Source organism: Geotrypetes seraphini, chromosome 1 (assembly GCF_902459505.1).
Source record: "Geotrypetes seraphini chromosome 1, aGeoSer1.1, whole genome shotgun sequence".
Lineage (NCBI taxonomy): Eukaryota > Metazoa > Chordata > Amphibia > Gymnophiona > Dermophiidae > Geotrypetes > Geotrypetes seraphini.
The window spans coordinates 247,392,555-247,404,192 of record NC_047084.1 but is presented as its reverse complement, the minus strand read 5'-3'; the positions used below and the strand labels follow the sequence as shown (position 1 = coordinate 247,404,192).

General features: G+C 40.3%; 1 protein-coding gene across 1 annotated transcript; it reads right to left on the bottom strand.

The window, feature by feature from the left end:
• Window positions 1–694: 694 nt before the first annotated feature.
• On the bottom strand, window positions 695–6,986 carry FGFBP2 (fibroblast growth factor binding protein 2). Its single transcript, XM_033959353.1, has 3 exons — window positions 6,369–6,986; window positions 3,115–3,164; window positions 695–861 (listed from the first exon to the last, which is right to left on the bottom strand). The coding sequence occupies exon 1, from the start codon at window positions 6,984–6,986 to the stop codon at window positions 6,381–6,383; it is 606 nt and encodes a 201-aa protein (XP_033815244.1). The 3' UTR covers window positions 695–861; window positions 3,115–3,164; window positions 6,369–6,380.
• Window positions 6,987–11,638: the final 4,652 nt, after the last annotated feature.

Below are 11,638 nucleotides of genomic sequence, written 5' to 3'. Positions count from 1 at the left end.
CCCCCTCTGGAACTGCCATCAGCTGAGAGCCAGCAGAGGGGAGAGTGGTGGCTGCCAGCTCAGTTGAGTCACGGCTTCTCCTGTTGGTCCGGAGCCATGAACAGCCATTGATAACCCATTTGGATAAATTGCCCCAGAAACAAACCTGATATAATGTTGAAAGCAGTACTGCATTTACTGCTTTCTGTTGGCTGGTCTCCAAAATGGAATAAATGGAAACTTTCAAACGGTTGTGTATAAATTTATTTCCGACTACAGGTGCGCTGATTAGTAGATTTTGGAAAAACCCACACATCAAAGGAATTATTTTATTAACTGCACAAGTACAGAAAACCTGTTGCTTTAAAATCTAAAGAATATTTGTGTACACCATGGAACTCAGAATGCATATGCAGAAAGATTAAAGTTATATAACTGAAATCACATGTCAATATATTATACTGTATATGTATATTTACAGTACATGAGTGTATTTTTCAGGTAAGATCATATAGGTTGTACAATAGTTTTGTTTTTTGATTCACTATAGTCATTCCAATCTATGAAAGCATTACATTCAAATAAATGTTTGATATTAGGAAAACATAAGCAATGTACATTTACATAGAAAGAGAACCATTTCTAAACGAAGCAAGGAAGAGTGAAACACAGACACACATATACAAACTGTCACACAATAGCCGTGGGACTCTCTGTCTCATGAATACAATTCTGCAAAACACGTAAGGATCACCTAGAATTCCTAGCAAATCCTTTTCCCCATGTTGCATTTTGATTACTCCATAGTCAGAAGCAGTTCCATGCTTTTAACGTCACATCAGCAGTTTCTATAATTTCTGGAAGGAAATCTAAAATCTGTCACTGTAAAAGAAATGATAACATCCGATTATTATTTTCAGAAAAGTTTAACAAATGCCTAACAAAGTTGAAAATCTAATTGATTCAGTTTTCTATGAATAAATATATATATAATAACATAGTAAAGAAAGAAAAATGTGATGTAGTATAAGCAGCTCAGATAAGGGAAGATGAGATCGGGGGGGGGGGGGGGATGAAGCTTTGGTGAAGTGGGGGAAAAGAAGGTGAGACAAAAGAAGCTTTTAGCATACCTACTGGGACAGATAGGAAGCTTGAGTACCTGAATGTAAACCATTTAGGTTTTAAGTGGTAAATAAATACTAAAATTAAATTTTAAAAAAAACCCATTTTGAAGCCACATGTACATGGGAATGAGCAGGTTTTGCCCTCAGCTGCCTTCAGGCTGTGTTGAGTCTCACAAGAGAAGCACTGTCTCTGTTTCCAGTTTGATTCTAACAGGGAAGGAAAATTCCAGAACTTGTTTGTCAGAATTTCCCACTTTTAGAACGGATCTGTGTGCCACGCTAACTTTGGGCTACATTCACAAAGATGGTCTGTGCATGCTTAAGAGCAGCAACCTTTTTTTTTCACTTTTATTTTTTTATTTTTACTCTTCACGAGCCTGTGGTTTTAACCCGCTTTAAACCCGCAGGTTAAAACCACAGGCTCGTACTGCGGGGAAGGGTAGGAGAGATTCGGGGCGAGAGAGCAGGATGGCCTGTAGGGGCGGCAGGAGAGATTCAGGGAAGGCAGTAGAGCAGATTCGGGGGCAGAGAGTCAAACAGGAGATCAGATTCGGGGCAGAGAGCTGGAAAGACAGCAGGCAGAGCAGGAGATGGCAGTCGGAAAGCTGTGAACAACTGGTCCCCAGTAGTCGCTTGTTTGTGATTGTCCAGCCCAGTCAGTGTTGCAGGGTTTTTGTTTGTGAATTGCTGCCTGCCATCATTTTAATGCCGTTCCCCCTCGTTTGCATGTGCGGATCAGAGGATGATCGGGACACAGGTTAGTGAATCGGGTTGGAGGGAAATAGGGTCGAAAACCAATTGGTAGACAATTGGTTTGCTTAGTGAATCTAGCCCTTTGTAGGTTATATTAACTCCTGACTAGAGAATGACACGGTGACAAAATTCATCACCGTCCCCGTCCCCACGGATAACCACGGGAAATAATCCCATGTCATTTTCTAGTGTCTATTTCTACCTCAGTCCTTCTACACCAGCATTCTTCAAAGCAAAGCTTGCAGGTCAATGGTTGTGGCCATTCATACTCTTATTCTTCCCTCTTTCCTTAAAGAATGACATGAAGATGGTTTCCCGCGGTTATCCGTGGGGACGGAACGGTGATGAATTTTGTCACCGTGTCATTCTCTACTCCTGACGCAGGTTATCTGCCAAAACACGGCTGGGTTGAGTCACCTTAATATTAATTAAATTACCAAAATTGACTGGATCCTCTTGCTTCGTCCCTCACTTTATGCCTTTTCAGGTGGAAATCCTGACATTTATGAGACAGGACACATATTCTCCTTCTTTGATGGACATTACATATCTACATTTGAGTCTCACTCTAGCCCCACCCCCAACACACCCACACTATGCCCCCTTTCCATATATACACAGCAAACTATTTCTAAAATCAGATTTTATATGTGTATGCTATATAAATATGCAAATGCCAGTTTTTATATGTATATATCATTTTTTATATGTATATATCATTCTAAAATAAGGGCCTAAGTCGAGTAACATTAGGTAAAACATTTTAATGTACATTTTATTAAAACACATTGAATAAATGTCCAAAAATGACCAGAAAAGAAAACAAAATTGTAATCTGCGTGAGTTTCTAAAATAAATTCAGAAGGTTAATATAAAGTAAACCTATCAGGCCCATTTCTCATTTAGAGGACAGTTTTCAAAGTGACTTAGGGGTCCTTTTAGTACAGGGCATCAAATAGTTAATTCAGGAATTAGTATGCATTGTTAACACACAGTCACAATAACAATTAACACAATGGTTTGAAAGCACACTGATTCACAGATTAATTCCAAAGAGTGGGAAGGGGTAAGGACTACGCTTGGAGCAGCAGAACACCATCTTGGTTGGAAAGGCCAAATAAACCAATTGGTCCCACCCCCAAGCTCTCTAGTTACTGATGCCATATTGGAAAAAATATTGGTGGGGTCATTACCCCCATGGCCCTCCCCATTTCTCTGTGAAAGGAGTAAGCCTTGCAGTTGACACACAGCAACTTACCCTGTATAAACTGCCTCCTCAGTGGTTGGCATTCACTGTATCTGTGTTATCTGCAAAACAGTTAATGCATGGTAAGTATTTTCTCTGTGTTAACTGAATGGGAGGTTGATGGGCATGCCCCCAAAGGTTACTGCAAAAGGGTTTTTTTTTTTGCATATTAATCTTTGCAACTAACATGCAGTTATCACACATTTTTACAACACTTTCATGAAAGAGACCGTTAGGTTGAAAAATAAAACCAACAATTCAGCTTTATGTCCAATAGCAGTCTGAAAATTGCTCTCCCTTACTAAGGAAAGGGACAAGTATACCACCTTTTTGTAGTTATACAACCACAGACAAAGTGGTTTACATACAGGTACTTCAAGCATTTTCCCTATTTGTTCTGGTGGGCTCACAATCCAGGGTCACAAAGAGCAGCATGGGGTTTGAACCCACAACCTCAGGGTGCTGTGGTTGTTTCTCTTACCACTACGCCACACATCATTCCCCAGCATCTGCACTTTAAGTCACACTGTGAGAAGGTTTTACAGAGGATGTGTTCAGGTTAGAAGAGAGGAATAAAGCACAGAAATGGTCTTATGTAAATTGCTTTCCATTAAAAGGAAGCAGGCACAAATATCTATGAGCATTTATTTTTAAAGTGACGCTATGTAGGTGCATCAGGTTTAACGGACCAGCAAACAGCCTGACAATTTCCCCTTCAATGTCTAGTGTATTGCACTAATATTCTTCTCTTACACTCCTACACCATGACTGCTTCTATCTGTGCTCCTTTCTCTCTCCCTTCCCTAAAGAACAGGGAGTGTGTGGCTACAGCCTTAGCGCCCTGAGGTTGTGGGTTCAAATCCCATGCTGCTCCTTGTGACCCTGGGCAAGTCACCTAATCCCCCCATTGCCCCAGGTACATTAGATAGAGTGTGAGCCCACCAGGACAGACAGGGAAAAATCCTTGAGTACCTGAATGTAAATACTAAAAATACAGTAAATGAATAAACTTATTCTTTATTCCCCAGCTAGAACTTTCCATTTGCTACAACAACATTTAGGGCTGAGCTAGTGGCTGCCGCGTGGCAACAGCCCCAAAGCCCTTTAAATCTCTATGGGTTTCGGGGCCGTTACCACGCTGCAGCCGCTAGCACGGCTTTGTAAAACAGGCCTTTAGTTCTAGATTCAATAAATTGCACCGTGATGATCCGCGCTACGCTAGTATTCTGCAAAGGGCGCTCTGCATAGAATAATCTTTACAGAATACTTGTTTTACATGTATTTCACGCCACATTTTGAGCACAAGTATTTAAGCCTGCCAAAGGCTGATATTACATAAATGCTTGTGTCCAACTGAAGGCAGTTAGGTGCACAAATGCAGGTATTCTATAACATAACATCTAATTTCTTGGAATGCCCCTGACCCACCCATGTCATCATATAGCCATGCCCACTTTGAAGTTGCACATTATAAAATTTAGGTATGCATGTTATAGAATAAGGCTTAGTGTAGGGCTGCGAGTAACTCCTAATTACTGCTAATTAAGTGCCCATTAAAGTTATAAATGGATTGTTATTACCTAATTGACTAATAAGTTTACATGCAGATCTATGATCTTTGCCCAAATTTGGGCAGCCTATACAGATTCTGGGGTTATTATCTATTCCCTCACTTTTCAAAATATAATTAGACCATACAAGTAAATCTTGCTAAGGTGTGGTTGTCCTATCCTATGGAATGTATCAGAAAAGAAATTTAGATTACATAAGAAGCATAAGAAATGCCTCCGCTGGGTCAGACCTGAGGTCCATAGCACCCAGCAGTCCGCTCATGCGGCGGCCCAACAGGTCCAGGACCTGTGCAGTAATCCTCTATCTATACCCCTCTATCCCTTTTTCCAGCAGGAAATTGTCCAATCCTTTCTTAAACCCCAGTACCGTACTCTGCCCTATAACATTCTCTGGAAGTGCATTCCAGGTGTCCACCACACGTTGGGTAAAGAAGAACTTCCTAGCATTTGTTTTGAATCTGTCCCTTTCAACTTTTCCGAATGCCCTCTTGTTTTTTTATTTTCTGAAAGTTTGAAGAATCTGTCCCTCTCTACTCTCTCTAAGCCCTTCATGATCCTGTAAGTCTCTATCATAACCCCTCTAAGTCTCCTCTTCTCCAGGGAAAAGAGACCCAGTTTCTCCAATTTCTCAGCGTATGAAAGGCTTTCCATCCCCTTAATCAGTTGTGTCGCTCTCCTCTGAACTCTCTTGAGTAACGCCATATCCTTCTTAAGGTACGGCGACCAATATTGGACGCTAAAAACGTTTTAAATTTTGCCAGGATCCCCCCTCCCCCCAAAAAAATAAACCGACAAAAAGAAAAACCATACTTGAGCAATTTTCCCTTTCTCACCTTCACGGCTGTTGCAGATATGAACAAGCATGTTGGGTGTGCTTGTGTTCCCTCCCCCTACTTATTCATGGTTTTATGTGTTAGTGTATTTTCCCTTTGTACTTGGTTTCCTTTTGTAACCCTGCCCAGTGAATTATTGTTTGTTTGTTTTCACAGTATATATATATATATATATATGTGTATTTACTAATTTATTCATTTAAAATGTTTTGGCATACCACCTTTTACAAAAGCATTACAGTGGTTTACAAGACCATAAGAAGTTAATGGAACAATCATGAACAGACATTTTGAACCATTAGCTTAGAAAAACTAAAGGGAATAATGTAATAATTTATCAGTCTGATAATATGATGCAAATAACTGAATACATGAGGACAAACAGAGAACAGCTGATGCAGTTCTAGCAATCAAAAAAGCACCCAGGATTGGATTGGATTTATTATTTGATTTACCATTATTGACGTAAGTATTTAGCGGTGTACAATAAAAATCTTATTAAAATACAATACAGTTACTTCACAAAATCTTTTTTAAAACCCCAATAAAAGAATAAACTAGTTCAAATTAACACAACCAAGTCAATCTTTCTATGTATTTATGCTTGTAACTCCCGGAATTTTATTGTTTCTAATTTTTAACATTGTAATGTTGTAAACCACTTTGGAAATGAAAAGCAGTATATCAAGTCATAATAAACTTGAAACTAAATCCTATAGCCAAAGTTTGCTTCCATAATATTGCTGACATAATTCTGCTTTCAGTAAATGGAGTCATTCAATTTATTTTGAATTTCGTAAACCGCTTAATATTTTGATTCGATTTTGTGGTGTCTCAAATAAATTTGAACCTTGAGCCTTACCTGAAGCCGTCTTCATCCCGAGAATATACTGATCATATAATAGCAAAGGGTTTGAAAGGAAGCTGAACAGTGCTTCTCTGCCTTCTTTCTCGCTTCTTTATCCTTGCCGTAGCTTGGCTCGGTTGCTTTAACTTTTCGAGCTGCAAAAGTTTTAGCTTTTCTTGCCCTTTTTGTAGGTGCATTTGGAGTTGGCTTGTCTGGCTTGGGTGTATCTGCTTGCCCGCTTGACCCGAGGCCTGAAGCCACTTTTTTCATGTGAGAAGCCACAGGAGCTTTTGGACAGAGTGCGCTCTTTATGAAGGTGGGCTCGCAGGCATTAGAGACTTTCTTCAGGTCAAGGCTCACCTGATTCCAGAAAACTTTCGGATTGTTATTGTATGCACGACAATGTGATGGTTTCCCAACATATTCACACCAATAAAACTTGCCCTGATTTTTGCATTCAATCCTGAGCCTTATTTCACCATGTCCATTACTGGTAATGACACAAGAATCTTTGCTTTTTGTTTGAAATGGAATCTTTTCTGCAGCCTTGCTTCCTTTCTTTGGTTTTCCCTGCTGTCCGAATACTCCTAGGATGCAGTAATTAATTAAGAGAAAGAAGGTGATGATCTTCATAGCGAAACTCAACATATTAAATCCCGTAAGAACAGAATATAAAAAAGTCAATGAGGCCCAAGCCAAATCTGTAAGGTAGGGTACATAAAGGAGCTTCTCGCTCTAAAAAGTACTGCACTTTCCAAACTACCCCACCTCATGAACATGCTCACAATTTATAGCTCATAGTTCTGTCAAATAAACTGATTTGATCACACATAAAAGGTAACAAGACACATCATGCTATACAGGGCAAGATTGTTTTATAACTGAGAGCACATTTCTAAACAATTTGTGGAAGCCATATATTCCAGAATTTTGACAAGAAATATTTCCATTTTTCCAGCTGTTTTCATGCTAGGTCTTGTACAGCCAAACTGAAGTTACATATAGTTGGTGAACCAAAGCAACAAGGACCGTAAGGCAATCTGGAATGGAACTGCTTTCACACATAAGATATTTGTAATACACACTTTTCATCAGGGCATGGACACAGAAGGCTACGAGGCATTCGATTTTTAAATAGAAAGATATACACTTTCCTGCTTTCAACCATCATGCATGCAGTAATAGCACTGAAAATTTTCAAACTGAACCAATTTTGGTAGAGACTGCAGAACTCTGCATTGACCCAGAGTCCTCAGCATGCATTCTAGAGAGACTCACAGTAAACTATGAATTCTTGTGATGTGGAATGGAGTTTCTGGGGGAAGGAAGTTTGACTGGCATTTGATTACAACCAAGATAAAAGTACATCAGTAGAGGTATATATCTCAAATCATGAGCTGCCCTGCATCAAGAACTGATGAGATCAATGGGCCGATTTAATCCTGTCGCTGCTGTCCTTGCTGCTCACCAAACACAGAGAAAAATTTAAGGCAGATGAAATTAAAGAAGAGGCATATATCCTCTTTGCTTTTGGAACACATGCGATACATTCATTTACATTTTTAAATAAATTCATTTCCAGGTTAAAAAAGGTTCCAAGTTGTTACAGAAACTACAGACCGATGAGCTTGATATCAGTGCTGGGCAAAATGGTAGAAACTATTATAAGTAAGGAAATTATGGAACACAGACAAACATGGTTTGGCTTAATGGGCCAGAATCAACATGGATTCAGCCAAGGGAAAGTCTTCTCACCAATTTGCTACATTTTTTTGAAGGTGTGAATAAATGTGGATTAAGGGGATTCTGCTGATGTAGTATATCTAGATTTACCCTCTAGGTCAGGGGTGTCAAAGTTCCTCCTTGAGGGCCGCAATCCAGTTGGATTTTCAGGATTTCCCCAATGAATATGCATTGAACAATTTTGGGATTTATAATGTCAATTCAATAAGCTCTGTAATATTAAACTATATTTTATGAACAAAAAGAGCTATATTTAATACAGATTTATAAACTGAATTTCCACACATTCATAAATTACTTCTATTTATTTTATACTTTTTTAAAAAGGATTTTTTCACCCCACACATGTGTTAATACTTCATATAATATAAATATACACATAAATAACTTACTAAAACCTTCACAACCTACCCAACCAACCCACTAAAAGTTCATTTCAAAATTACTCCATTGCAGTACTGTCCATATACTGGCCAAAAAAAGTTCTTAATATTGTGCAAACTTATCACTTCATGAGAATGTAATCCCAATAGGCTGTCAGTTCCTGTTCAGCTTGTGAAGTGAGAGGTCCTGGATTGGATTTTTCCCACTGGTGTGTGGCACACAAATATATTGTATAATGAATAACAAGAACTAAGATTCATTACTGAAGCCAAGATCAGCCTGTCGCCCCTGATGACGCCAACAGGCGAAACACAGATTTGTGTTGGGCAATTGTGCTCAGTTTATGGCAACCAGTGATACAAGGAATATGAAGAGAACGTCTATTGGGATTACATTCTCATGAAGTGATAAGTTTGCACAATATTAAGAACTTTTTTTGGCCAGTATATGGACAGTACCGCAATGGAGTAGTTTTGAAATGAACATTTAGTGGGTTGGTTGGGTAGGTTGTGAAGGTTTTAGTAAGTTATTTATGTGTATATTTATATTATATGAAGTATTAACACATGTGTGGGGTGAAAAAATCCTTTTAAAAAAAGTATAAAATAAATAGAAGTAATTTACAAATGTGTGGAAATTCAGTTTATAAATCTGTATTAAATATAGCTCTTTTTGTTCATAAAATGCAATGAATATGCATGAGATCTATTAGCATACAATGAAAGCAGTGCATGCAAATAGATCTCATGCATATTCATTGGGGAAATCCTGAAAACCCAACTGGATGTGACCCTCAAGGAAGGACTTTGACACCCCTGCTCTAGGTGCCATCTTATAGAATTGCTGTCAAAATGGGGAAGATAAATAGGTGCCTGTATATAAGCAGAAAGAAAACAGAATTTAAATATTGCAAGTTATCCCTGTTAACTCTTAGATATACCCACCTTCTTCTACAAAGCCATGCTAGCGGCTGCTGTGCGGTAACGGCCCCTAAGCCCAAAGAGATTTAAAGGGCTTCGGGAAACTTTCTGTATTTGACTCATAAAAGCCTGACAACATAGAAACATGATGGCAGATAAAGGCCAAACGGCCCATCCAGTCTGCCCATCTGCAGCAACCATGATTTCTTCCTATCTCTAAAAAATCCCACGCCTTCTTGAATTCAGACACAGTCTCTTGTCTGAATTCAAGAAGAATGAAAAGATTCAGGATAGATAATTAACTTCTTATAGACCTGGTGGAAGGAGGACAGTCAATGGGATATGGTAATACAAACTGATGGAGGCGAGATGTTATATGTTAAGGAGTGCATAGAGTCGAACAGGATGAAAGTTATGCAGGAAGCAATATACACAATAGAATCTCTGATTCTTTACGGAAGAGAATAGGGATGGGAGTGTGGCACAGTGGTTAAAGCAACAGCCTCAGCACCCTGAGGTTGTGGGTTCAAACCCATGCTGCTCCTTGTGACCCAGGGCAAGTCACTAAATCCTCCCATTGCCCCAGGTACATTAGATAGATTGTGAGCCTGCCGGGAAGACAGGGAAAAATGCTTGAGTACCTGAATAAATTCATGTAAACCGTTCTGAGCTCCCCTGGGAGAATGGTATAGAAAATCGAATAAATTAAAAAAAAAATCATAATTGAAATTTATAAACCACTTTCTCCCTACAAATAGGTTCAGAGCGGCTCACAGTTTAAAATTATATTCATACATTTTACAGCTATCCACCTGGCCAGAATGAACAGACAGATGAAATACTAACAGAAATTAGGGAAGCTACAATATAATCATAGTGGGTGATTTAGTCCCCCGAACCAGCCTCTGCCAGTAAAACTTCATCTTGGAACAATAGTGGTATGGAATCAGACTTTCCATCCTCCCAGTCTATGTCAGACTGAACTTCCTGGTCCAAGCCTGTAACCCCAAGCTCCCCTGTGCCACTGCCTCAGGTGCGCTGCAAGCAGATACTGAGGACCCTCGGCAGGTCAAATAGGCGTTCCATATGAGGTTCACAAAATATGGGGTGAAGCCTTCTATTGGTGGTGCCTCCTGGGCTTCTTGGCCCCCACACATCAGTGCTTGGTCAATGCACCCTCAGAGCATTCTGGAAAGGGTCTCTTCCCCCGAGAACACATCTCCTGTGGATCCCCAGCCCTGGAGAACTCAGAGAAGGCTGAGCCTGAGGCTTCCACCCCTCCCCCCATGCTCTGCAGCACACAGGATATGGATGCTCTTTGCTCAGCCATTCATAAGAATATAGGCAATGCCTCTGCTGGGTCAGACCTGAGGTCCATCGTGCCCAGCAGTCCGCTCACGCGGGGGCCCAACAGGTCCAGAACCTATGCAGTAATCCTCTATCTATACCCCTCTATCCCCTTTTCATTACAAAGTTGGAATGATTTAGGGGTAAAAAGGCATGAGGAGTCCATTACTGTTGATTTTAAGCAAAATCGAGGGGTTTTTAGGCTGATGTGAGGCTTTAGAAAAAAAGATAGTTTAAAATCCAAGATGGCTGCTGGTAGGAAAATAGCACCCACAACTGCCTGTGGAGACCTCCCTGATGGATAAAAAACATAGTGAAAGAGGTTTTAGATGAGGGGGACCTAGGATCTGGTTGCATAAACCTTCAAAATCTACTTTTGAAGAACCCCCTGATTTTCCCCAAATGTTATAATAGCCTTACTCACTGTGCAATTTGGTGCTGCCTGCTTCAGCATAGGAACTCAGCTGGAACAAATGGAGAAGAGATCTGCCTCATAGATTAGTTGGACGAACCTGGTCTTCAGGTAGTCAGTCGGACTGATTGTCCTACATCCACCAATTAAAGATCTAAATAGTCTACAGCTTGCCATCAGCTGATTGTGGCAGGGGAATCCCCAATCAGCTGAGCCAGCAGGGACTTTGATAAGTCCTGCCAGCTCAGCTGATCGTGAATTTCCATGCTGTGATCAGCTGAAATGGCAAGGAGATCCTCGATTCCTCTTCCCTTCCATCCACTAATCCCCCAGCCCAGCTGATGGCAAGCCATGGACTATGTCAGGAAGGTATGGAGGAGTGTTGGGGCATGTTGGGGTGTGGGGGTATGGAGGCATCGGGCTCAGCGAAAGGGGACTCTCTTTGGAGGGGGGTTGGGGATTGGTGGGTGTAAGCAAGG